Raw genomic sequence first — 27964 nt, 5'->3', positions numbered from 1 at the left:
GGCACATGCCTGGGTTGTGGGCCAGGTCCCTGGTTAGGGGCATAGAGGCAAAAGATCAATGTTTTTTTCCTTCTCTTTCTCCCTCCCTTCCCCTCTAAGAATAAAATCCTAAAAAAAAATAGAGCACCACTCTTGGGGATAAAAAATATCATTTGCTATTTATTATTTGTAATAGATCCCTATTATCAATAATGAAATTGTAAGTACACCATGACTAAGGCTGTGGATGACCCATAAATTGGATAATGCCCCTGCCTGACTGAAGGCACTTTTCAGAATTCCTGCCAGCCCAGGGGGGTGGAGCCCCCCCTGCATCTCCTTGCTGAGGGTCTGGGCCTTGCCACCTGGTCTGACCATTCCCAAGCCAGGAATCCAGGGCTGGCAGGGGCAGGTAGCCTCATACTTGGAAAGGGATTGCTGAGTTCCTGGGGTTCCTATGGGGTATTTCTGCCTCCTCCACCAAAGCTTTGACACACAAATGTATGGGAAAGCGGGTAACTATCTTTTGCACCTGACAACTATTTAAATGACATTGGCCTCCTTTAATTAAAACTGTTATTTTAAAAATATTTAACAAACTGAGAAACTTTGGCACCTGAAGCTATTACGATTAACCCAATAACGATAAAAAAATTTTTTTTCCACTCACAAACCACCTGGAAACATCTACTGTTACAGGGAAACTGGGAGCCGAGTGTAAGGAAAACAAGGAAACCCAAGGGTGGCAACAACCTGACCCCTGGACTAAATCCAGGTGTGTGTGACAAAGTGAGAATGTCCCCATGGAGTCCTCCCCTTTACTGTCCAGGAGATGAAGACCCAGAGACACAACTCATGTACATGGCGTAGCCTGTCCCCAGCATCCATATTCCAAAACCCATCCAGGCAAGACTTGTCTTGAGTCCTATCCATGGGCTCCAATGTCATTTCTGGCACTGGCGCTTGAGCTCAGAACCAGTTTATCAGACGTGGATTCAGATTTATTGTGCCCCTTGCTATGTGTGCATCTTCCTTTAGTGTTGTTTAAGGTGGATGTTCTGGCAGAAGGTTTTCCCACACTTGCCACACTTGTAGGGCTTCTCTTATGCCTGGATCCTCTGGTGGAGGGTGAGCAAGAAGTTCCTGACAAAAACCTCGTCCCACTGGCTGCACCTGTAGGGTTTCTTGGCGGTGTGGATGTGCTGGTGCTTGATGAGGTAGACACCTGGGCTGAAGGCCTTGTAGCATTGGCCACACTATAGGGCTTCTTGCTGTTGTGGCTAACATGGTCCATCACCACGGGCGAACACCTCGTCAAGTGCATCTGGCAGATGGAGACCTCAGAGGCCTTCTCCCTGGTATGAGTCCCCTGGTGCACGAGGAGGTGTTTATTCTGGCTGAAGGCCTTGCCACAGTCCTCACATGTGTACGGCTTCTCCCCAGTGTGTGTCCTCTGGTGTAGGATGAGGGTCCATTTCTGTCCAAAGGCCTTTCCGCAATCCCTGCACGTGAATGGCCTCTCCCCAGTGTGTGTCCTCTGGTGTGCAATAAGGTACTCATTCCGGCTGAAGGCCTTACCGCAGTCCCCGCACCTGTACGGCTTCTCCCCAGTGTGCGTCCTTTGATGCACGATGAGGCTCCTGTTCTGGCTGAAGGCTTTGCCACAGGCACTGCACACATAGGGCTTCTCCCCAGTGTGTGTCCTCTGGTGTAGGATGAGGTGCCTGTTCTGGCTGAAGGCTTTTCCACAATCTTCACAAGTAAAAGGCTTCTCCCCAGTGTGCGTTCTCTGGTGCAGGATGAGGTACTCGTTCCGGCTAAAGTCTTTGCCGCAGTCCCTGCATAGGTGCGGCTTTTCCCCAGTGTGTGTCCTCTGATGCACTAATAGGCTCCTGTTCTGGCTGAAGGCCTTGCCACAGTCACCACACACGTAAGGCTTCTCTCCGGTGTGCGTCCTCTGGTGCAGGATGAGGTTCCATTTCTGGCTGAACGCCTTTCCGCAGTCCCCACAGGTGTAAGGCTTCTCCCCAGTGTGCGTTCTCTGGTGCAGGATAAGGCCCCTGTTCTCACTGAAGGACTTTCCGCAATCCCAGCACATGTACGGCTTCTCCCCGGTGTGTGTGTTGTGGTGTAGGATGAGGTGCTTGTTCTGGCTGAAGGCCTTGCCGCATTCCCTGCATGAGTATGGCTTCTCCCCAGTGTGTATGCGCTGATGGATGGTGAGGCACCACTGGAGGGTAAACTGCTTCCCACATGTGGTGCATGAAAAGGGCTTCTCCCCGGTGTGGACTCGCTGATGCTTCCTCAAGGATGAGTTATAGCTGAAAGCCTTGCCACAGAACCTGCACTCATAGGGCTTCTTCCCAGCATGGAGTTTGGAGGAAGGACAGAGGCTTGAAGTACCTGAGTTTTTCCCACACACTGGGAATGGGCGAGTCCCTGATCCTCTTGGTCCTTCTGATCTTGGAGGGGCTGGAATTGGGCTTTGGTAAACAAATGACTTAAATTTACGACATTCAGGGGCTAATGCTTGGGACATGTTCAAGTGCTTCAGACAGGACCCGGGGCTCCTCTGTCGTTGCCCCACTAGGTCACCCTGTGCTTCTACTCCTTCACAGGCACAACTTTGGGAAGCATTCTTCGTGGGTCCTTCCGCCACCATTGCAATGGGTGGTCTGTTTTCTGAGATGTTGTCCTGTGGGTCGGTATCTTTCATGACAGGTCTCTTCTCCAAGTCTGAGGGGAGGGGGAGAGATGACAACACACATGTAGTTAACCACGCTGGGAGAGAGGAAGTTCCTAAGATATGACAAAGCACAGCCTGAAAGCAGAGGACAGCCTGTCATGGGGACAGTTAGAGATGGGTAGCAGCGACCCGAGACAGTGAGGTTTAGGGAGGTGAGTAGAGAAACTCCCCTTGAAAGTGGGTGTAAAGGCAGCCAGCAGAGACCAGACCTGGGCAGATAGGGCCCTGGAGAGAAAGAGGAGGAACGCAGGCTTGGAGAAGGGGATCCAAGGCTCCCACAAACCCAGTGATTGTTCACTGCACCCAGATCCTCACTTCCAGGCCTCAAAATGCACACCCTAAGCCAGCTGTCCATTATAAGCAATGACTTTTATTACAAACGATAAAGTGAAAGCTGACTCTTATGTGGATGTGCTGCTTGCCTGGTCTCCCCACCAGACAGCCAAGCTCCCTATGATGCACAGTAACAGCCCAGTACTGGCAGTTGGCTCCAGACTACTCCTCTTTGCACACTCGTCCCTCTCTGCTGACCACAGCCACTCTAATCCCTCCTGAGTATCTCCTGTGGGTTCCTCAATCTCTGTTTCTGGTCTGGGGGGCTGTCCTGAGTTCCAGACTCTGCACATGGACCTTAGGGTTCATGCCAACATTAAAAACTGTGAGATCTTACACAAAAATCTCATTAAAAAAGTGAAGTTCTGGCCACATGGAGCCCTCCTTCCTCACAGGTAACAAAGAAAGTGGGAGTGGTAAGAAGCTGTCCCTCTTCCTCCATTTAAGCCCCCACTGGCCCCACAACCCACCCATGAGTTTGAGACCCCTCTCGAATCACGGAAGCCCAGATTTCAGTCTCTTGTCTACGCTGACACCTCCTGAACGGAACAAGGGCATTTCCCTTTATTTTTCTTCCTATGAAAAGGTCTGCATACTTATAGGGAAATATTTAAAGGATATATTCCAGAAATGGAATCATATGAAATTTGGTTGATAATGCCAAACTATATTCCAAGAGTTGTCCCAACTTTAAGCTCCTAAAATGAAACATTCCTTTGTCTACATCTTTGATACAGGATGATGTTATATATACATATTTTAAATGTCTCATGCGAGAGAGTGGGAGGGAAAAGGGTGGAGGGAAAGAGGGAGTGACAGGGAGAAAGAGAGAAACACTGATAGAGCGAAAAATCAATTGACTGATTCCCCTATGTGCCCCAACTGGGGATCAAACTTGCAACCAGCTAGTGCCCTGACAAGTGTTCTTTTTCATACCTGTGTACCTCGTGGGCAACACCTGTTATTTCTGTGAATCAAATGGGTACTTCTTTAACCATTCGTAAGGCTTATAAATCTATTGTAAAGATAACTCCATGTATTACTACATCTGTGAATTGCACTGATAAGTAGGGTCCATTTCTCTATCATTCATTTGGTCTTTTTCTCATTTATTCCTAAGAGCTCTTTATACATTTATAATCCTCTGTTATATATGAGGTAAATACTCTTACCTACTTCATCACCTATCAAGTTCATTTTTAGCTTTGAGTAATTTGAACATCCTACATATCAGATCTGTCCATCTATTTTATTTCTTTGTTATCCCGAAGTGACAGGTGGATGGTAAATAACGAGGCAAAGCTGCCCCCTTACCCAGTGAGACCAGGTTCCAGTAGTTCTCCATCATCACGTCCCTGTACAGGTCCTTCTGTGCAGGCTTTAGCTGTTGCCACTCCTCCTGGGTGAAGTCCACAATCACATCCCTGAACGCCACCAAACCCTGTAAGAGGAAGTGCACACCATTCACTGCAGGGCCCTCCTCACAGAGGTTGGGAGGTGTGGCTAGAAGGGCCAAGAAAATCAGGGAAGGCACACAGGATGCATCTGATCTAGTGTCAACAAGGTGCAGAGCTCTGAAGGGCCTGACCACTCAGAGTCCTTGGTGCCTCAGTTCACTGTGATGGTCCTCAGAGGGACAAATAAACTATGGGGCTGTTCACCAGGAAGACAAACAATCAAATTAAAAAACGGGCAAAGGACTTGAATAGATACTTCTCCAAAGAGGACATACAGATGGCCAACAAACATATGAATATCACTAATCATCAGAGAACTACAAATTAAAATGGGGGCAGGTGGGTCAAGACCTGAGGCGTAAATGGCAGACTAAATACTGAGGACTCAGACACCATGATCCTGTGCATGAAGTGAACATGGCTGGGCATGAGATGGACGATGAGATGATATGATAACAATGTTGTCACCACAGCAGTGATGAAACCTGTCACTCACTAGGTGGTTCCTCTGTGCCAGGTTTTAGTCTAACTCATGTAACCGGTTTGGTTTCATGTTGAGTTCCTGTGTTGTAGTGTTAACCTCCAGCTCCTCGGGATGGGACTTGATTTGGAAACAGGGTCATTCACTACTGGTTTACTGAGTTAAGATGAGGTCACACTGGAGAATCGAGACCACCTAGACAATAGGACATCAGTCCTTATAAAAAGAAGAAATTTGGACACACAGACATGCACACAGGGAGGTGCCACATAAGGATGGGGGATATGGTGCCACAAGCCATAGGACCTTCAGAAGTTGGGAGAGACGCTGAGAACCTTTCCTGACCTTCACAGGGCACGGTGTCCTGCTGACACCTTGATCTCAGACTTCCTGGCCCCAGAACTGTGGGAAAATAGATTCCTGTCTGTGGTGCCCTGTTATGGCAGCCCCAAGGCCTGATCAGAGTAACTTATCTGTCGTGGGCCTTGAACCACAGCTCACACTTCCCTAGAGGACACACCTGCTGGTCAATCCTGTGTTGGGAGTGCCCACCAGGGACTCTGGGCTCACCTTGGCCTCCTCTGTCTTGGGGTCATCATCACGTGATGAGAGAGCAGTACAGGGCAGTCAGTGGTTAACAATCTGGGCTTGGGAGCCTGCCAGGAAATCGTGGCTCTACACCCTACCCCCTTGGCTGCGTTTCCTGGGACAAGTCTTAATCTTTTTGAGCTTCTTTGTTCAATGGACTTCCTAGTAATAATACCCCTCTCTGTAGCTCTTAGAAGGTTTAATGAGGTCATTCACATGTGATTCCACACCATGTCATGGTTACAGGAAGCTCTGGGAAATGGCAACTACTGTTGTTATCATTTGATTAACTGAGCATTGCATATATTTCTTCTATGTTTCTCATCATTAATAAATATTTTATATTATTATTTGGTTCTTTGACCCATTCATACTTTGGGAAAACCCAGGGAGTAATTTATTTTCAATAGTTTTCCAAATATATGTTTATTGATTTAAGAGAAAGAAACAGGGACAGAAATAAACACTGATGTAACAGAAACATCAATCAACTGCCTCTGGAACAATCCCTGAGCCAGGAATCGAACCCTCAACTTTTTGGTGTACAGGATGATGTTTCAATCGAGCCTCCCACCAGGGCAATTTCTTTTTTTAAAATACCACTTTATTGAAGTATGATTGGTATATTAAAAGTTGCATGTATACTTCTTGATAAATATGGAAGTACAAACCTTTGGAACCAACACCATTGAGGCCAAAAACACATCCACCACCTCCTAAAGGTTCCTTCTGCCCCTTTTATTTTTGTACTTATTTCATATTAGTTGTTAAAATATAACTCCTGCTGAAAATCTACCCTATGTGTGCCCCACCTGAATGACATCACTAAATGACATTTTTACTGAGTAGGCTCCATGCAGCAAGCCCGGCCGGGGCCTGGCTGAGAACCAGAGACAGTCCTAGGTGTCTGAGAGCCTACATGGAACAGAAATGGTGTGGGAGGCAAGACACAGAAGAGACCTTCATCAGAAGGCTTGGGAGATTCCCCTGGAAATGGGGTTTCCCTCTTAGTGCTCCAAAGCCCTCTGAGTAGTCTGCATGCATGTAACTGAGGCCACTCATTCTAGGGCTCCCTCTGTTTTAGACTTTTGTCTAATGGTACAAACCACTCGCCTCAAGGAAAACATCACCCAGTTCCAATGAGTTGAAATAAGGATCTATACTTTTTTAATCCTTACCCAAGAATATATTTACTGATTTTAGAGGGAGAGTAAGGCAGGGTCAGAGAGAAAGGCAGAGGGACAGAGACAGACAACCATTGATCTGACTGCCTCATGAGCATGCCCCACTGGGAATGGAAACTGCAACCTTCCAGAGTACTGGACAAGGCTCTAACCAATTCAGCCACCTGGCCAGGGCAGGCTCTATTTTTAGAAAAATCAGAATGTAATTACACTAAAAGAGATTAAGAAAAAAAACTGAAGCCCCAAATCCCAGCCACATGGAAATGACAACCATTGGGAAATCCTAAACAAAGTTGGTAAAAGAGGAAACCAAGGCAACAATTACAGAGAAGGTCAAAGTGGAAACGGTTAAATATATTGTTAACAAAGGACCCATAGTTTCCTCTCCTACACTCAAAAGAAATGAGATCTAACAGAAAACTGTACATGAATGTTCACAGCATTACTAATCACTGAAATGTAGAAACAACCCAAATATGTACAACCTGAAAAATGCATAAACATGTGATTTACCTGTACAGTGGAATAGTACAGAGTTATGAAAAAGCACATCTGCTACAACAGATAAACATCAAAAACATGATGCTCAGCAAAAGCAGCCAGATAAAAAAAAAATCACATGTTGTGTGATTCCATTTATAGAAATGTCCAGCCCTGGCCAGATAACTCAGTTGTTTGGAGTGTTGTCCATACAACCAAAGGATGAGGGTGCAGTCCCGGGCTGGGGTGCATATGGGAGGCAACTGATAGTTGTTTTTCTCTCTCTTTCTCTCTCTCCACCTCTTTGTCTAAAACTCAATGAACATATCCTCTGGTGAGGATTAAAAAAAAAGATTTATGCCCTGACATATATACATATAACTTATTGCTTTGAGAGAGAAAGAGAAAGAAAAAGATGTTGTGCCACTTAGTCATGAATTCATTGGTTGCTTCTTCTATGTGCCCTGTCCTGGGAACAAAACCACAGCCTTGGCATATGAAGATTATGCTCTAACCAACTGAGTGACATGTATATAATTTATGTTACAAAGTTTTTCTTGCATAGAAGGAAATTTAGAGAAAAATGCCACAAATACCCACCCACTAGAACATCAGGGCAACAGCCAGGGATGTTCATGGGTCGCTCCCCAAAGATGTCCTCCTCCAGTCTCTCCATGGGCACTTAGTACCATCTACCCACTTCTGAAGGTCCCTTGTTCAGCACGTCTGGCCCTGGTAGTCTCTCACACTAGACAGAATATGTTTAAGTCATCACTTCCCAGGTGCCTGTCAGTGTTTCCTGAAAGCCTGCAAGCTACAACAGGTCAGTCCTGTGCTACCTCACCTCATGTGGTTGTCAAAACCCAGTGTCAATATAGTACTCTTCCTTCTTCATGGTGGACACCACCCCAGGAGACCAGACTGGGGGATGGGGCCCTGAGGAGAGCTCAAGTGGAGCACAGGGTAATTCTTGCCCAGAAGTCTGATCCTAGGAAGGAGGTGTGAGAGGGTTGCATGACTCACCAAGGCCTTCTTAGTCAGCTGCTGGGTGGCCATCCTTCCAGTGCCCATAATGACCAGGGCACAGGCAGGCTGTGTGGAGGGAGAGAAAGAGAAAGGCACAGTGAAAGATGAGGTTGAGGCCCATCATACAATGCAGACAGGATGGACAGACACACCCACTAGGAGACAGGCAGAGAGGGACATGCACACATGTTCATAATGAACCCACTCAGGGTGGCTATGGCATTCAAGGCACTTGACAGAAGTCTCTAATCCCCCTAACACCCTACAAGGTGAGGTCTATTTCCACTTATCCCATTTCACAGATGAGGAGAGTGAGGCCCAAACACATAAACCACATGCCAAAGAAACAGAGCTGGGATTAGGGTTGGGCTGAGTACATCCAGGTCCACCTGCTTGGTGCACACTCACACCCACACACTGACCACCTCTCCCCCCGACACGCATGTGCACACTGCCAGTCCCAGTCTGGAGCAACAGAACCCTCTGTCCCTACCCTGGGTTTGACTGTGGCCACAGGACCCAGAAGACACTGCAGCACTGCCCCCACCTTGTGGGTCTCCCCCAGATCTTCTGGGGTTACTGTGAGTCTCAATGATCACACACTGTAGAAAGCCTGGAGCCATGTGACTCCATTGTTTGGATCATTGTCCAGAACGCAAAAGGTCAGGTTCAACCCGGGGCCATGGAGCATGGAGCTGTGGGTTTCATTCTCCCATCCTAGGTTGGGGTGCCTGGGGGAAGCAATTGATCAATGTCTCTCTCTCTTTTTCTCCCTCTCTAAAATCAATAAACATATAAAAGATGTTTACTGTAGCACTGTTCCTAGAAACAAACACCAACCTACTAACAAACCAACCAAACCTGTATATATGGATAAATGCCAGATATCTGGCCTCAAATTCCAGGTCACCTCTCTGAAGCAGGAATTATATTATATCCCTGTGTGCAGTGACTTCAGGATTTCTTACACGAAATTTTTGCAAATGTATTCTTTGTGGACTTGCGGTTTCTGTCTCCTGTCCCTGAACCACGAGGTCAACATCACAGGCTGCTATTGCAGGACCAGGAAGCTCCCAAAGCCAACTTACCCAGGAGGCACAGTGGGCCCAGGGTCCCTGACACCTGTAGGAGCCCTTGATAATATCATCATTTTAAAAAATATTATAAGAGAAAACGTGAATCATATTGAGTCTGGACTACTTTTGTCTTTACAGCAATGCAATCACAACTTGAATTTTTACTATATTTAAAAGGATGCCATGAAGGCACAGAGGCCCTGGAGTGGCATGTGCATGGGGGCTGATGACCTCTGAACCCAGTGTGGCATAAAATCTGTATCTGCAGAGCCGGGTGTGGTAGCTGCTCCAGTAACTCCTCCTCTATCCAAGGTTTCTGGCATTTCCTTCTGCCCATTATTTCTAAGGGGAAACAAAGATTTGCCATCTGTGGGGTGGTGAGTGTGGGAGCTCTGGAACACAGAACCTGGGCGTGATTCACTTGAAGTCTCTGAGCCTCAGTTTCCCCACCTGCAAAATGGGGATGGTGAGGGTCCCTACCTCAGGGTTACTGGCAGGCTATGAAATGCCCAGAATCATACCCTGAGCACCCAACACATCCTCCTGGAACAAACTCACCCCGGTCAGCATGGGTAGGGTCTCTGACCCCTTTCCTCAGCCCACCCTGGCTACCACACACGTCCTGACCTCCCAGGGCCAGGGGAGGCTCTGAGGGCGAGAAGGAGATGAGCTCTGGGGCCCACAGGCAGGCAGCTCCGTCAGGCCCGCCTGTCCAGGAGAGTCGTCTTTCCCACGCTCTCGAGAGGGCACCCACGACACACCGACTCACACATGTCAGCCACGTCCAGAGACAGAGGCGCTGGTGTACACAGACCGGAAGACTCAGAGACGCACCTCACACGCAGACACACTCACACCAGACACACAGACCAGCGCACGGGAAGAGACAAGACACAGGTGGACACCTGAATAGCGCCCTCACGCTGAGACACCGCAGACGGAAATAAGGACAGGCACCACACACATGTGGACACGGACGGACCCCAGAGAGACCAAGACAGGCAGCGGACACACACACGAGCAAAGGCGAGACACAGGAGGACATCCGGACACACGCAGTGACAAACACTGAGACACACTCAAAGACATGGCCCGAAAGTCTCAGCTCAATTAACACACAGCCTCAGGCACCACGTTCAACCACACAACCGCGCGCCAATGTGCTCGCGTTCCTTACCGAGTCCGCAACTGGTCTCCTCCAGCTTTGGCTCGCCTGTAACCTGACTCACCGCGCGGCTGCCTGAGGAAAATGACCTGCGCCCACTAGGCCCCCGGGAGCACTGCGCCTGCGCTATTAACAGACTACATTTCCCAGTAGCCCGCGTTCCGCCGCCGACGCCGAAGCAGCTCCAGCTTCCCCTCAGAGCCTGCGCAGTGGTTGGGTTGTGAACTCGGGAAGTGGCGGAGTGGCTCCCTATGGCAGAAGCCTCCTCGCCGTCCGGGCCAAGAGCGGGGTTCGTGGGGGGATCAGGTGTTAGGTGGCGCAGGGGAGAGGAAAATGTCAGAGAGAGAGATGCAGCCCAGGGAGGGGTAGGAAAAGGAAGAAGGGTGCAGGGAGGGTGGGAGGGGGACCGGGTGGAGAGCCACCTGGAGAGGGGGGAGGGGGAGAGGAAATTGTAGCAAAGGCAGAGCGTGGGTGGAGGCGGGAAGAGACGCTGTCTACCCTCCGCAGACCTCCTTCCTCCAGCCAGGGACCCTGATAGTCGTGCTGACTTACAAAAAATTTGTAAAGCGTGGGGAGACGCAAGGAAACAAATGATGGTAACCCCAAAAGAAATATTAGCCCTTAGCTTTATGTGCCAGCTTCAGTTCTGGGCATGTTACTGTTGCATGTTATTAGGCATGTTTGGTTACAGAACCAAAGTGGGGGTTCTGCTGCCCGCCGCCCCCAAGAAGCAAGTTCCAAAGGCGGAGGTGGTGAGAAAGTAAAAGAGGTTTTTCATTCAGGTGCTGCAGGGTCGGGGAGAATGGCAGACTCTTGTCTCAAAGCCCACCCGCCCCGGAAAACCCGAGGAAAAACCCAGCCGTCCTCAGCCAAACTAGATCACAAGTCAGTGTCCAGAGCTCCTGCTTCCATTCAAATTATCATCTTTTGGGAAATGCAGGTACTGCTGAGCAGATACCCGGGCACCTCAGCTTGTAGTGTCCAGTCTCTGGCGCCCTCCTAAAAACCTTCTGTCCTGCCAAAGTCTGCCATTCTGCTCCCAGAGGCGCAAGGTCCCACTATTTCACCAGCTAGTGTGTTCTCCAGGTGGGCAAGACAGCGTTCCTTCCTTCCTCTTGGTTTATATTCTTTCCGGAGGTGAGACAGTCGGCTCGCCCAGTTAACTTCCCAAAGTTCCGCGTGCTTGGGAGGGGAGGGGGTCCACCGACGACCAGTCGCTTTTTTTACCCAGACTAGACTGACAGGCTAGTCATCTCCCACACGTGCCACCATTCTGATCTGTATGGTGCAGCTGCCTGCCTTCCCCTGTTCCCACCCCCAATCAGGTACCAGAAGTGGATAGGAGGTCTTTTTCCACTATTGAATTATCTTGCCATGTTGTGCGTGCTCAGTGTTTTACTTCCTCACGTTGGCCAATTGCCCGGGGCAGGGTACCTCACTCTAGGATAGGTTGCTCTGCAGGAGCTCAAGGCAATGTCTCCCCACCCACCAACTCGCCATTGCCCAGGGCAGATGGAGATCTCTGGTGGCCCCTCCTGTTCCTGCTCTTTGCTTGCTCCCAGTAATCCGGCCAGGCTATCGGTATAATTAAGATGTAAAAACCTCATTTAATCCTAGCAACCAAGCTATTTTCCGGGTGAAGACAGTGATACCGACTAGAGAGGTCAGAGGAGAGGAAAGTGGGGGAGCTGGGGTGGGAAAGAGGCCTCCAGGGTGGGGCAGTCTTACACTATGAAGCACAAAACCAAGTGCAAGAGCTTGTCTCAGTGACCACAAAAATGCTAACTGCAGCTGCCTTACGTGGCAAATAATGACCCCACCTTTTTTCTTTTTTAATCCTATTCTGGCCAGGGCTGAACCTCCTTTCTGATAAACGTGTTGAAGCGATCTAGCCAGGCCTACTGAACTGTCCTTGGTGCTGAACCCTCTTTTCATAGATTAGGCTATCTTGCCTCGTATCTGTGGGAGACCTATCCGGGGTGCTGATTCTGACAGGGTGTAGCTGTCCCCGATTGAATCTCTAGGCAGAATGCCCAGATCTGTCTACCTCTGACTTCTTCAAAGAACCGATCTGCCAGGGAAAGAACCCTGCTGTTGCCAGTAAACAAATCTCTCTGGGATGTGTGGAGTGTGGGATGAAAGCAGATGAGGGTAAAATTGCACAGTCCTTTTTAAGAGGCAGATTTGGCTTTTAGGATGGCAGGTTCTGGCTAAAACCTGACTGAAATGATTAACACAGAGTTTCTAAAACATCTGTTTGAAAAATTGCACCCCCAAAAATGGAAAACAAAAGACAGACGTGTCACGATTCAGGATGGTGCTTACCTTGGCTTGGGGAAAATTGCAGGAGTGCTATGGAGCAATATGTGAGTTATTGGCAAGGTTCTAGTTTTTACATTGCGAGGTGGGGTTAAAGAAGGATATTACTGTGTATTTACAAGAACACAGCATGGTCGCATTTTATGCTAACTCGAACTATAAACATCTGAAATCATGTTTCAGTGGGATTTTTTGTGGGGGAATGACATGAAACCTTGTAACTTAAAATTTCCTAAAAAGCCTTTCTAAAATGATCAACCATGTATATGGTGAACAATGTGGTATTTTGGTACCACATTACCTGGTGAAGAGACATGCCAATCATCTCTTGTTAGGGTTGGCTTTGAATTTTTCAGGTTTTGAATTGTACAAGGTCTTCAAAAATGAGCTCCTGATGTAAAAACCCAACCACTCTGGAATTAGTGACTGAACTGATGGATATATTTGTTCTTTCCAAAGATTTGGTCACCAGGGAAGCCACAGCTTCCTCTATTGCTAAGGAGATACACATTCATAAAACAACTACTATGTGCTCAATATTGAAAGAGACAATTGATGTGTGTCCCCTTCCTCTAAGATGATAATTTCCACACCTTTTTAAGGAGCAGGAAGTTTTGAGGGTCTGCTTTGAACTTTTGATCAGGTAGACCTGCTGAAATCTTGAGTCTTCCCTACATTTCCAACCTTATCATGGTGTTGTCCCAGGGGGTTTGTATATTTCAAATTCTCTAAAGAAACTGGAACTCATTATATTAAAAATATTTTTTCCTTATACTGTCTACCTTGCTTTCTGTAATTCCAGCTCCATGATGATGGTGACCATATGTTTCTAATACGCAGCTGAGTATCTAACTCTTAGGAGTGTTCTTGGCACATGCTAGATATTCTATGATTTCTTTCTGAAGGGTTAAATTAATAAAAGGTGAGGCCTGTAAATGTAAACTATTTCCGTGTCTTTTTAAAAAGTATATTATATTGATTATGCTATTACAGTTGTCCAGTTTTTTTATCCCCATTATTCCCCATTGCTCTGCAACCTCCCACTACTGTATTACTCCCCCCCCCCCGCGCCGCCCCATACACACACTTAGTTTAAGTCCATGGGTTGTACATAAAGGCCTTTGGCTTCTCATTTCCTATACTATTCTTAACCTCCCCCTATTTTGTGCCTACCATTTATGTTTCTTATTTCCTGTACCTTTCCCCAGCCCCATTCTCCCTCCTCCCCCTCCCTGCTAATAACCCCCCATGTGATCTACACTTCTGTGATTCTGTTCCTGTTCTAGTTGTTTAGTTTTTTTTTGTAGGTTCACTTGTTGATAGTTGTTTGCGTTTGTTGTCATTTTACTGTTCATAGTTGTGATCTTTTTCTCACATAAATCCCTTTAACATTTCATTTAATAAGGGCTTGGTGATGATGAACTCCTTTAACTTGATCTTATCTGGGAAGCACTTTATCTACCCCTTCATTCTAAATGATAGCTTTGTTTAATAGAGTAATCTTGGATGTAGGTCCTTACCTTTCATGATTTTGAATACTTCTTTGAAGCCCATTCTTGCCTGTAAGGTTTCTTTTGAGAAATCAGCTGATGGTCATATGGGCACTCCTTTGTAGGTAACTGTCTCCTTTCCTCTTGCTGCTTTTAAGATTGTCTCCCTATCATTAATCTTTAGTAACTTAATTATGATGTATCTTGGTTTGTTTCTTCTTGGATCCAATTTCTTTGGGACTCTCTGAGCTTCCTGGGCTTCTGAAAATCTGTTTCTTTCACCAGACTGGGGAAGTTTTCCTTCATTATTTTTTCAAATAAGTTTTTGATTTCTTGCTATTCCTCTTCTCCTTCTGGCACCCCTGTGATTTGGATGTTGTAACTTTTAAAGTTGTCCTGGAGGTTCCTCACCCTCTCCTCATTTTTTTGAAGTTTTGTTTCTTCATTGTTCCAGTTGGATGTTTATTTCTTCCTTTGGTTCCAAATTGTTGATTTGAGTCCTAGCTTCCTTCTCTTCACTGTTGGTTCCCTGTATATTTTCCTTTATTTTACTTTGTATAGACTTCATCTCTTTGTTCATTTTGTGACCAAACTCAATCATTTCTGTGAGCATCCTGATTACCAGTGTTTTAAACTCTGCATCTGATAGGTTGTCTATCTCCTCATCACTTTGTTCTTTTTCTGGAGTTTTGCTCTGTTCTTTGGGCTGTATTTCTTTGTCTTGGTGCACCTGTTATGTTGTAAGGGATGGAGCCTTAGGTGTTCACCAGGGCAGGGCAATCCTTTTCACTCTGTTGTGGTGCTTTCTGTGGGGGATCGGTCAGAGAGGGAACAATCCCGCTTGCTCAGATCTCACCCCACTTGTCGTCACTTCCCACAAATGGATTGTGCCCTTTCAGGTGCTGATTCACAGGTGAGTGGGTTAGTGTACATTCTAGAACCCTGCGGGCCTCTGCAAAGGACTCTCTGGTGAGACTGGTAGTTTCTCCCGCCACTGCAACCCCCACAGATTTTTACAGCCAGAGGTTTGCATTTTTAGTTTCCTGCACCAAAATACTAGGTTTCACAGTCTGTCTCCCTCCCCAGTTGTTCTTCTTGGCCTATCCACACATGAATGTGGGGCTGCCCAGTCAGCCAGCCCACACCTCACCTGCACAGTCTGCCACCTTGCTGTGCATCCTCTCTCCCCCAGCTGCCCATCTTTGCCTCTTCTACCAGTCTTGATAAATATTTCTTATCTCCTTGGTTGTAGGACTTCCATGCAGTTTGATTTTCTGGCAAATCTGGTTAATGTGGACAAATCATTACATTTTTAAAAAAGTGAGTGAGCTGAATCAAGTCCATCATTTGGCTGGGTGCAGCCAATGGTATTCCCTCTTCTGGGACATTAGTGATGGTAGTACCAGGTAAAGACTCCTGGAAGTAAGGATCAACCCACAAAAAGAATCTACTTCACTTTTTACATTTTTTTTTTATTTGAGAGAGAGAGAGAGGGATTTGTTATTCCACTTATTTATGTATTCATTGGCTAATTCTTGTATGTGCCCTAACTAGGCATCGAACCCACTAGCTTGGTGTGTGAGGATGGTGCTCTAACCAACTGAGCTACCCCAAACTGGGCCACTTTTTTTCTTAACAACTATAGAGAATTAATTCCACTGTGTGGATGCATCTAGTTATTGTGACCCTTCCCCCAACTAGGAGACATTTAGGTTATTTACAAAAAGTGATCATCTGAGATGCTGAGACCCTTTGGGACAGGCCCAAATTCAACTTGTAAATGAAACCCTCGGGATTAACCCTTGTTTAATTAGTACTGAAAATTCTTCAATTTATTTGGCAGGAAAAAAAAAAGAATGATTGAAATGAAAAAAAACTTACCAAGTTGCCTCAAACCATGAAGCCTCCAGTCACTTTGACTGTCTGAGGTGATATTGTAGGACAGAGTTGTCAACTCCATTAAGAAATATGGGCTTCCTCCCAGCCTCCTCCCATGGGGCTTTTCTGTCATCTGACTAATGGGGTAAACACAAAATCTTTTTTTTTTAATTATTTATTTTTAGAGAGGGAAGGGAGGGAGAAAGAGAGAGAAACATCAATGTGCAGTTCCTGGGGGCTGTGACCTACAACCCAGGCATGTGCCCTGACTGGGAGTCGAACCTGCCACACTTTGGTTCACAGCCCGCGCTCAATCCACTGAGCTACACCAGCCAGGGCAAAATCTTTATAAATTAGTAACATGTATTTATTTTTATGGGTTGATTTTAGAGAAACTGAGAGGAGAGAGATCGATTTGTTATTGCACTCAATCATGCATTCAGTGGTTGCAGTTGGGTGATGTTAGTGTCTTCATTTTACAGAACAAAATAGATCTTTGTGGAATGATATAGAAAGGTCTCAGACACATAATTGCATTGAAGAAGGCAATTTGTAATGACTGTTCTCATCTGACGTTACTTATAGCAAAACCCAGCAACACGTGAATGAATGCCAGATGGTTTCCATGGATGAAAGATGTGTGTGTGTGTGTGTGTGTGTGTGTCAAGGCTCGCCAGATTCAAAACTGATTTAAAATAAAAAGCACATAGCCCTGGATGGGTGCCTCAGTTGGAGCATTGTCCTATATACCAAAAGGTTGACTCCCAGTCAGGGCATATACCTAGGATGCACATTAATCTCTGGTTGGGCCGTGTATGAGAGGCAGGTAATCTGTGTTTCTTGCTCTCTCTCTTTGTCTCTCTCTCTCTGCCTTTACTCTCTCTCAAAAAATCAATAAACATATCCTTGTGTTAGGACTTTAAAAAGAAAAAAGCAAAAGCACATAGATTAACAAGTTTATCAATGTTTCATCTGGTCACAGTGAGGGGGCGGGTAGGCGTGGCCTCTAGGCCACTCAAGTGCAAAGAGCTCTCATTCCAGCACCCAAGAGGCTTAAGCCCCCATACCCTGTAGCAGCCATTGAGTCCACCTGCCTGCAGGTTTCACTGGACTCCGAGGTTTTGGTCATTCAAAGTATTAGTTCTGAGCCTTGCTTTCCTCAGCTGAAATCCTGGGAAAAATAATGCTTTAAGTAGAAATTAATTCCCCACCTATTAATAAATATGTTATGTATTATATTAGTGTTAATAGAGCACCATTCTATATCATTTGCTATTATCAGCAGCAGATTGCTATTATCATCAATAATGAAATCCTAAGTAAAACATGACTAAGGTGTAGTGAGGCATACCTGGATAATGTGCCTACCTGATGGAAATCCGTTTATTTTCACAGGAATTCCAGCTGGCATGGGATGGGTGGGGAATTGTTCCTGATCTGACACAGGATTGTCCTCCTATAACTGAAAAGCCCTGCAGGGAGGGGGACACCTGGGTTGGTTTCTGCAGGGGCGGTTCTTGCCCCCATCTCTGAGGCTGAGGATCTGGGCCCTGCCTCTGGTCTGACCATTTCCAAGCCAGGAATCCAGGGCTGGGAGGGGCAGGTGGCCTCATACCTGCAGCAAGATTGCTGGGCCCCTGGGATTTGGATAAAGCATTCTTGCCCACTGGCCCCCAATGTTGACACTCATTTTGACAGGACAACTGGTACCTGTACCTTTTGCACCTGATGACTGTTTAAAATGACGTGAGTCTCAATTCAAATGTTTATTATGTATTTTTTTAACAGACCACTATGAGAAACTTTGGCATCTGAAGTGATGACTTTTATTCCCTAATGGTGGAAAAATAATTTTCTGTTCTCATGAACCACTTGGCAACTTCTACTGTTGCAGGGAAACCAGAGGCTGGGCGTAGGGGAAATGAGGACACCCAGAGATAGTGATAACCTGACCTCTGAACTAAATCCAGGCATGTGTGACAAGGGGAGAATGTCTCCATGGAGCCTACCTCCTGACTTCCTTTCTTCTCCCATTCCTCCATTTTACTATCTAGGAGATGAAGACCCAGAGACACTAAATGCATTGTCTAAGCTCTTACAGCAGTTTACTGCAGCTAGATGATGAGTCACAGTGCCCTGGCCACATGCCCAGATACTAGACCTATAGGGGGACTTCCTTTCCATATGGCCTTGTGGATGCACTGGAAGCAGCTGGTGTACATGCCGTGGCCTTTTCCCATATTGCTAAGATCCATATGGATAGGACCTCTATTGAGTCCTACCCAGGGGCTCCAATGTCAAGTATAGCATTGCTGCAAGCACTCAGAATCCATCTATTGGGTGTGGATTCTGAAATAGCATACCTGCCCCTTTCCCCCCAGCTACGTGTGCATCCTCCTCTGGTGTTGTGTGAGGTTGAAGTTCCGGCTGAAGGTTATCCCGCAGTTGCCACACTGGTAGGGCTTCTCTCCTGTGTGGATCCTCCGGTGTAGGGTAAGTGAGTAGTTCCTGACGAAGGCCTTGCCACACTGGCTGCACCTGAAGGGCTTCTCACCAGTGTGGATACGCTGGTGCAGGATGAGGTAGGCACCCTGGCTGAAGACCTTGCCACATTGGCTGCACTTGTAGGGCTTCTTGCCAGTGTGGCTGGCCTGGTGAGTAGCCAGGGACGAGGGCCTTGCGAAGTGCATTTTGCAGATGGAGCACTCATAGGGCTTCTCCCCGGTGTGTGTCCTCTGGTGCAGGATGAGGTGCTTGTTCTGACTGAAGGCCTTGCCACAGTCCGCACACACATATGGCTTCTCCCCAGTGTGCACACGCAGGTGCTCCATTAGTGAGGAGTTCTTGCTAAAGGCCGTGCCGCACTCCCCACACATGTATGGCTTCTCGCCAGTGTGTGTCCTCTGGTGCACGATGAGGTACTGTTTCTGGCTAAAAGCCTTCCCGCAGTCCCTGCATGCATATGGTTTCTCACCGGTGTGCACACGCCAGTGCTCTGTGAGCGAGGAGTTCTTGATAAAGGTCTTGCCACATTGGCTACACTTGTAGGGCTTCTCCCCTGTGTGGATACGCTGATGGATGGTGAGGCACGATTGCTGGGTGAACTGCTTCCCACATGTAGTGCAGGAGAAGGGCTTCTCGCCAGAGTGGATTTGTTGGTGCCTCTTCAGGGATGAGTTACAGCCATAAGCTTTGCCACAGTCCCCGCAAGCATATGGCTTCTCCCCGATGTGCAAGCGCTGGTGGATGGTGAGGCTCGATTGCCAGGTGAACTGCTTCCCACACGTAGTGCACGAGAAGGGCTTTTCCCCAGTATGTGTCCTCTGGTGCAGGACGAGGTGCATTTTCTGGCTGAAGGCCTTTCCGCAGTCCCCACACACATATGGCTTCTCCCCAGTGTGCGTCCTTTGGTGCAAGATGAGGTACGTGTTCTGGCTGAAGGCCTTTCCGCAGTCCCCGCATGCATACGGCTTCTCCCCAGTGTGTGTCCTCTGGTGCAAGATGAGGTTCCTCTTCCGGCTGAAGGCCTTGCCGCAGTCCCCACACACATATGGCTTCTCTCCTGTGTGGACACGCTGGTGGATAGTGAGGCATGACTGCTGGATAAACTGCTTCCCACAAGTTGTGCATGAGAAGGGCTTCTCCCCGGTGTGGATTCGTTGGTGCTTCATCAGGGAAGAGTTATAGCCGTAAGACTTGCCACAGTCCCCACACTTGTAGGGCTTCTTCTCTGCACAGAGTTTAGAAGAGGGACTGAGGCTGGAAGTACCAGAGTTCTTCCCACTCCTGGTGAACGGGTGCATCTGTGATTGTCTTGGTCCTCCCAACCTCTGTGGGGCTGGCATGGAGCTTTGGTGGACGAAAGACTTAAATTCATGACTTTCAGGGGCTAATGCTTCAGACGTGTCCAACTGCCCCAAACACGTCCCTGGGGCCTCCTGTCGACGCCCACCTTGGTCATAATCCTGGGCACCATTCCTTGAGGGTCCTTCCACCACCATGGCAATAGATGGTCTATCTTCCCAATCTTCCTCCTGTGGGTCTGATTCTTTCATGTCAGGTCTAGTCTCCAAGTCTGAGGGGAGGGGGAAAGATGATGACACACATGTAGTTAACAGAGCTGCGGGGGAGGGCCTTCCCAAGACAGGACAAGGCACAGCCTGAGAATAGGGGGCAAACTGTCATGTGGATGGAGAATGGAAGCAATAAGCTGTGACAGTGAGGTTGAAGAAGGTGAATAGGAAAAAAAAAAAGGGTGAATAGAGAGCAAGAAAGATCCCCTTGGGAGTGGAGACAAAGGCAGCCAGCAGAGCTTAGAGCTGGGTGGACATAACCCTGAAGAGAAAGAAGAAAGTGGACTTGGAGGAGCGGATCAAAGGATCCTACAAACCCAGTGAGAGTTCACTGCACCAGCCTCCCCGCTACCAGCACTCATCCTCTACTCTGTCAGCCACCTGTGATTCTCAAACCATTGAAGTTTATTACAAATGATAAAGTAACAGCTGACTCACTTGTGGATATGCTGGTTGTCCTCTGTCTCCGCACTGGCCAGCCAAGCTCCCACCATCCTATGCTGCCCAGGAGCGTCCTGGCCCTGGCAGCTGGCTCCTCATCCCTCCTATTTGCACACTCGTCCCCCACTGCTGAGCAGAGCCCCTCCAATCCCCTCTTGTGTTTGTTCCATGGGTTCTTCAATCTGTTTCTAGCCTAGTAGGTTGTCATGAGTTCCAGACTCTGCATATGGACCTCAGGTTCATCACAACATTTTATTTTATTTTTAAGATTTTATTTAGAGAGAAGGGAAGGGAGGGAGAAAAAGGGGAGAGTACAAAAGATCAGTTGCCTCCCACACGCCCCCGAGTGGGAGACCTGGCCTACAATCCAGGTATGTGCCCTGACTGGGAATCGAACCGGCAACCCTTTGGTTCACAGGCCGGCTCTCAATCCATTGAGCCGCACCAGCCAGGCAAAAGGTTTAAAAATCTTTTAAAAAGTGCAACTCCATACATTTCTACATCTGTGAATTGCATGCTCATAAGCTGTGTTCACATTTCTATCAATCATTTGGTCTTTTTCTCATTTATTCCTAGGAACTTTTTATATATTTACAAACCTCTGGTGGCCATACATGCGGAAAATATACTTCCCCACTTCATTACCTATCAAGTTCATTTTTAGCTTGAGTAATTTGAATGTCCTACCTAGTCAGATCTGTTCATCTTTTTTATTTCTGGGTCATCCTGAAGTGACAGGCAGATAGTAACGTGGTAAAGCTGCCCCCTTACCCAGCGAGACCAGGTTCCAGTAGTTCTCCATCATCACGTCCCTGTACAGGTCCTTCTGCACAGGCTCCAGCTGCTGCCACTCCTCCTGGGTGAAGTCCACAATCACATCCCTGAATGCCACCGACCCCTGTAAGAGGAAACACACACCACTCACCACAGGGCCCTCCTCACAGAGGTGGGAGACACAGCCATAAGGGCTGAGAGGATCAGGAAGGTACACAGGATGCACCTGACGTGGTGTTGACAAGGTTCGGAGCTCTGAAGGGCCTGACCACTCAGTGTCCTTGGTGCCTAAGTCACTAGATGGTCCTCAGAGGGACAAATAAACTATGGGGCTGTTCACCAGGACGACAAACAACCAATTAAAGAATGAAGAAAGGCCCTGAATAGACACTTATCCACAGAGGACACATAGATGACCAACACATATGAAAAATACTCAACATCACTTATCGTGACAGAGCGGCAAATTTAAACCACAATGAGATATCACCTCACACCTGTCAGACGGAAGCTCCATAACAAAACCAGAATCTAGTCAATTTCATCCTGACAGTTGCCTGAACAGCAGTAGCTCTAGGGGGCATTTGGGAAGCTGGAAGGTGTGGTCTGTGGTTGGGTCTTTGCGGGGAGATTCCAGGTGGGGGCAGGTGGGTCAAGACCTGAGGCTTAAATGGCAGACAGAGCACTGAGGACGCAATGCCATGACCCCGTGCATGAAATAAATGTGGCTCAGAGCATGGTGGACAATAATGCAATGATGACAATGACATCACCACTGCAGTAACACCTGTTACTAGGTGGTTCCTCTGTGCCAGGTTTTAGTCTAAGCCATGTTACCAGTTCAGTTTCATGTTGAGCTCCTGTGTTGAAGTGCTAACCCTCAGCTCCTTGAATGGGACCTGATTTGGAAATAGGGTCATTACAGGTGTATTGAGTTAAGACGAGATCACACTTAAGAACTGTGGCCACCTAGATAATGGGACATCTGTCCTTATAGAAAGGAGATATTTGGATGCAGAGACATGCACACAGGGACACACCATGTGAGGATGGGAGTTATGGTGCCATGATCCACAGGACCAAGAGAAGCTGGGAGAGACACTGGCAATAGACTCTTCCCTGGTTCATTCACCCAAAGGTGGTGGGTGTGATCACCGTGTGGGATGAGTAGAAGGTCAAATGATCAATGGTTCTCTCTCATATCGGTGTTTCTCCCTCTCTCCCTTTCTCTCTAAAATCAATAAGCATATCCTCAGGTGAGGATTAAAACAAGAATGAAAGACAGGAATGTTCAGAATAGGCAAATCCTGAGGCAAAGAGTAAATGACTGGTTATTAGGCATAGGGAGTTGATAGGAAGAATCTAGAGTGATGCTTTGTTTTCAGGGTGATGCAAACACAGGGTGGGGCAAAAACAGGTTTACACGTGTTGTACGGAAAAATATAGTAATTAATAAACCATAACATAAGAATAAACTCTGTTTCATGTACTCACAACTGTAAACCTACATTTTCCCCAGCCTGTATTCTGCAATTGAATGTGGCGATGGTTATACAACTGAAAACCAGTGAATTATACATGTTGTAGTGTGTGGGGTGTATCTCAATAAAGTGTTAGAGGACATGAGAAACCCAAGCTCATGGGTAAGGGAACTGACATGTTTATACAGCAAAACAAGTTCCAGGTGGATAGAAAAGATTCAAAATCCACTGAGCCACACCAGCCACGGCTGGACTTTAAAAAAATTATGCAATGCTTTTGGACTTAAGAAATATAAAGGTCTCTTGTTCAATACCCAGTCAGGGCCCATGCCTAGGTTGTGCTTTCAGTCCATGGTTGGGGCCTGTATGAGAGGCAACCGATTGATGTTTCTCACATTGGCATTTGAGAAACGCCAATCTCCCTCTCTTTCTCCCACCCTTTTAGTCCCTCTAAAAAATAAATAATTACAGTTGTGGGGGGAAAATAAAATAAGCTGAAAAACAAAAAGCAAACTAGGAAGAATATTCACCACAAAAATGTACATACTCCCTCACTCACACTCTTCTTTAAAACCTTCAAGAATGCTAAGATTCCTATAAACCAGCAAAGGATCGGATAATTTGCCCACCTGCAGAAATGACCAATAAACATTTTCTAAAAATCAAACCTCAGTAATACCACAAACAATGCTACTCGGAAAGAGTACACGTGATACATCAGTTGTCACCTACTATGTAGAAGGTTTATACCACTTGTCACTTACATCCAGTGAGCTGAATAAATACCCAAAGGCCAAAATGAAACAGTGGCAGCCCCTGCTGCATGTGCTGGGAGAATAACCTGTCCCAACCCAGAACTATGAAGACTTCTGAAAGCCCTTAACAATACCCACCTCCACCTTCCTCTGCAAGGAATCTCACTTAAAGAAATCATACAAAATGCAGGGAAATATTTCATGCCCAGCCCTGGCTGGGTGGGTCAGTTGGTTGAAGCATTTTCCCATACACTAAAAAGTTGCGGGTTCAGTCGTGGATTGGGGTGCATGTGAAGGCAACCCATTGATGTTTCTCTCTCAGTATGATGTAGCTCTCTCTATAAAAATCAATTAACATATCCTCTGGTGAGGTTAAAAAAAAAAGATTTATGCCCAGCAATACATTTAATTTATTGATTTGAGGGAGGGAGAGAATTTGTTTTTCCACTTAATTCATGTATTCACTGTTTGCTTCTGGTATGTGCCCTGACCAGGGATCGAACCCATAACCTTGGTGTATCAAGATGATGCTCTAATCGCCCTGGCTGGCGTAGCTCAGTGGATTGAATGCGGGCTGGGAACCAAAGTGTCGCAGGTTCGATTCCCAGCCAGGGTACATTCCTGGGTTGCAGGCCATAACCCCCAGCAACCGCACATTGATGTTCCTCTCTCTCTCTCTCCCTCCCTCCTTTCTCTCTCTAAAAATAAATAAATAAAATCTTTAAAAAAAAAGGAAAAAACCAAAATATTAAAAAAAAGATGATGCTCTAATCAACTGAGCTATCTAGCCATAGCCATATATATTTTTTATTGTAAAATATTTCTTATATAAAAGAAAATTTATAAAAATACCACAAATAAGCTTTGAACACAGGCAGTATTGTAGCCAATGAGGTTTACCTAAGGTGCGATTATTTTTAATTGAAAGCTTTCCTCTGGCTGGTGTGACTCAGTGGATTGAGTGCCAGCCTGCAAACCAAAGGATTTTCTGTTCAATTCCCAGTCAGGGCATATGCCTGGGTTGTGGGCCAGGCCCCCCCAGTAGACGTGTGAGAGGCAACAACACACAGATGTTTCTCTCCCTCTTTCTCCCTACTTTGTCTTCTGCCAAAAAAATAAATAAATAAAATCGTTTAAAAAAACTTTTCCCAATACCCCGCCATGACAACTAGAAATACAGTTGGCACTGACAATTTTGGGCAGTCTCTACAGAGACTGGAAAAAAAAAACCCCAGTAAAACATAAAATATCACGGTGAAAGCCAGGGTTATTATGGGTCCCTGCCCCCAGGCGTCCTCCTCCCACTCCTCTCCAGTCCCCTGGGCATTTAGTCTGCCCACTTCTGAGGGTCCCTTGTCCAGCACATGCTTCCCAGGGCCTCTGTCACAATTGTAGAATGGGTTTAATTGCCCCTTTCTAGGTGCATGCCAGAGTCTCCTGAGAGCTCCCTTAGTAGGACAGGTCACTCTTGACCTGCCCTGTCCCTTGTGGTTAACAAAAGCTAGTGTCAGGACAGTACCTTCCCTCCTGATGGTAGAAATAACCCCAGGAGACCAGGCCAAAGGCCTGGTCACCAAGGGGAACTGGGGGGTCATCCATGCACAGATGTTTGACTTTTAGGAAGGAGGTGCAAAAGAGTGTCATGACTCACCAGGGCCTTCTTGGTTAGCGGCTGGGTGGCCATCCTTTTGCTGACCATGGGGACCAGGAAACAAGCACGCTGTGTGCAGGAGCAGAAAGAGACAAATACAGTGAGAGACCAGGTCGAAGCTCAACCCACAATGCAGACAAGACAGACAGACATGCCCACTAGAAGACAGGCAGATAGGGTCATGCACACACATTCATACTGAATGCATGGGGGAGGCTATAGCATCCAAGGCAATGGACACCATATGATTTAATCATCCTGACATCCTACAAGGTGTGTACTATTCCCACTCACCCCATCTCACAGATGAGGAAACAGAGGCCCAAAGATATAAGCCACATGCCTGAGATGACAGAGCTGGGACTGGTGTTTGAATGACTAGGTCTGAGTCCAAGTGTTAGCTGTCTCTCAAGTGCACAACCCACACCTACACCCTGAGACTCCCCAACACGCACATGTACACCCATACTGACAGTCCCAAGACCTGGACGGAGGAACAGGACCCCCTTTACCCTCTCCATTGGTCTGAGTGCTAGCCCCAGAAGACACCTCAACACTGCCCCCATACTCTGGGTCTCCCGGAGATCTCATGGGGTTACTGTGAGGCTTAATGAACAGATACATGTAAGGAGCCTGGAGCCATATGGCACAAAGTAATACTCAGTTCGGCCCATGCCGGGTGGCTCAGTTAGTTGGAGCCTCCTCCTGTACACCAAAAGGTTGCAGGTTCAATCCCAAGTCAGGGTGAATACCTAGGTTGTGGTTTTGATCCCCTGATGCCTGGTGGAGTTGTGTACAGAGGCAACTGATGGATATTTCTCTCTCTTCCTCTCTCTGTAAAATCAATAAACATAAAAACGATGTTTATTGTAGCACTGTTCCTAGAAGCATAACATCAACCAATCAATGAACAAACAAGCCCTGGATAGGAGGATAGAAGACTGGGTGTCCAGTCTGAAATCCCAGGTTATCTCCAGGAAACAGGAGTTATGTCCTTCAATGAAGTGACTTCATGCTGTTTTAAGCAAAATTTAATTTTTTAAAAAGATTTTATTTATTTATTTTTAGAAAGGGAAGGGAGGGAGAAAGAAAGAGAGAAAAACATCAATGCGCTGGGGGCCGTGGCCTGCAACCCAGGCATGTGCCCTGACTGGGAATCGAATCTGTGATGCCTGGTTTGCAGCCTGCGCTCAATCCACAGAGCTATGCCAGCCAGAGCAGAATTTAATTTTCACAAATGTATTCTTTCTGAACTTGTGGTCTCTGACTCCTATTGCCACGGGGCAACAATACGGGCTCCTTTTGCTGGACATGGTACCACCTGAGCCAACTCAGGAGTTATAGTGGGCCAGTGACTCCTGACACCTGTAAGGGTACTAAATATAATTTCTTTTAAATTTGTAACAGAAAAAGCCCATCTAATCCAACCTGGACTGCATTTGTCCACACAGCAATACAGTCACAACTATAATTTAATCATTTAAAAGGAGGCCATGAAGGCACAGTGGCCCTAAAGTGACATGTGCATGGGGCAGGTGACCTCTGAACCCTGTGTGGCCTCAGATCTGTGGCTGCAGAGCCAGGGGTGGCAGCTGCTCCTGCTCCTGCTCCTCTGTCTAAGCTTTCTGGCATTTCTTTCTGTCCATTGTTTCTAAAGGGAAACAAGGATTTGCCATCTGTGGGGTGGTTAGGGTGGTGGCCCTGGAACCCGGATGCCTGGGTGTTGTGTTGGGAGATTCACTTAAAGTCTCTGAACCTCGGTTTCCCCATCTGCAAAATGGGGATGGTGAGGATCCCTACCTCAGAGTTACTGGGAGGCCTATGAAATGCCCAGAACCATACCCTGAGCACCCAACACACCCTCCCTGAACAAATCCACCCAGGTCAGCATGGGGCAGGGTCTCGGACCCTCTTCCTTAGCCCCACACCTGGCTATCACACACGTCCTGCCCTCTCACGGCCAGGGGGCAGGAAGAAGATGGGCTCTGGGGCCCGCAGGCAGGCAGCTCCACCAGGCAGCCTGTCCAGGAGGGCCCTGTTCTCCACGCTCTCGGGAGGGCACTCCCGACGCACCCACTCACCCGTGTCAGCAATGCCCAGAGACAGAGGCGCCGGTGCACACAGACAGGGTAAGGCTCGGGCAGGAGAGACGCACCCCCGCACGCACTGACACACTGACACCCAGTCCACAGGCAGGCGCGGAGGAAGAGACCAGACACAGGTGGACACCTGGATGGCGCTCTCACAGGGAGACACTGCGGAAGGAAACAAAGGCAGACACGCACACACGAAAGCACAGAGGGACCCCGGAGAGACAAAGACAGGCAGCTGACACACACAGGAGCAAAGGGGGGACACAGGTAGCTTCGGACACACTAGCGCTGACAAACACGGAGACACACAGAGAAGGCCTGGGAGTCTCATCCCAACACACAGACGCACGCACACACAGCCCCAGGGACCACTTTCATCCTCAGGACCCCGCCCAGACCCGCACACTTTACTCCCGGCCCCGCCCAGCCCGCAGCCGAACTCACCGCAGAGCAGGCTTTGCTCTGGAAAGTGATCCGGGCCCACTAGGCCCCCC

General features: G+C 47.4%; 1 protein-coding gene across 7 annotated transcripts; it reads right to left on the bottom strand.

Annotated features, from left to right (window-relative positions):
• Nucleotides 1-139: 139 nt before the first annotated feature.
• On the bottom strand, nucleotides 140-27964 carry LOC123826535 (endothelial zinc finger protein induced by tumor necrosis factor alpha-like). Of its 7 annotated transcripts, none has more exons than XM_045850550.1 (6): nucleotides 27459-27905; nucleotides 26130-26211; nucleotides 25378-25446; nucleotides 21488-21614; nucleotides 18806-20277; nucleotides 140-2308 (listed from the first exon to the last, which is right to left on the bottom strand). In XM_045850550.1, exons 3-6 carry the CDS (start codon nucleotides 25423-25425, stop codon nucleotides 905-907), a joined length of 3051 nt encoding a protein of 1016 aa, XP_045706506.1. In that variant the 5' UTR covers nucleotides 25426-25446; nucleotides 26130-26211; nucleotides 27459-27905; the 3' UTR covers nucleotides 140-904. The 7 variants fall into 7 exon arrangements, with proteins under 7 accessions (XP_045706506.1, XP_045706466.1, XP_045706482.1 ...); XM_045850526.1 differs by lacking the exon at nucleotides 140-2308 and adding an exon at nucleotides 27915-27929 and having other exon boundaries at nucleotides 18013-20277; nucleotides 27459-27632; XM_045850517.1 differs by lacking the exons at nucleotides 140-2308; nucleotides 27459-27905 and adding an exon at nucleotides 27915-27964 and having other exon boundaries at nucleotides 18013-20277.

Source organism: Phyllostomus hastatus, unplaced genomic scaffold (genome assembly GCF_019186645.2).
Source record: "Phyllostomus hastatus isolate PE091 unplaced genomic scaffold, TTU_PhHast_1.1 phas_contig_133, whole genome shotgun sequence".
In the NCBI taxonomy this organism is placed as follows: domain Eukaryota; kingdom Metazoa; phylum Chordata; class Mammalia; order Chiroptera; family Phyllostomidae; genus Phyllostomus; species Phyllostomus hastatus.
The sequence above is the reverse complement of the archived record's forward strand: the minus strand, read 5'-3'. Positions and strand labels throughout refer to the sequence as shown.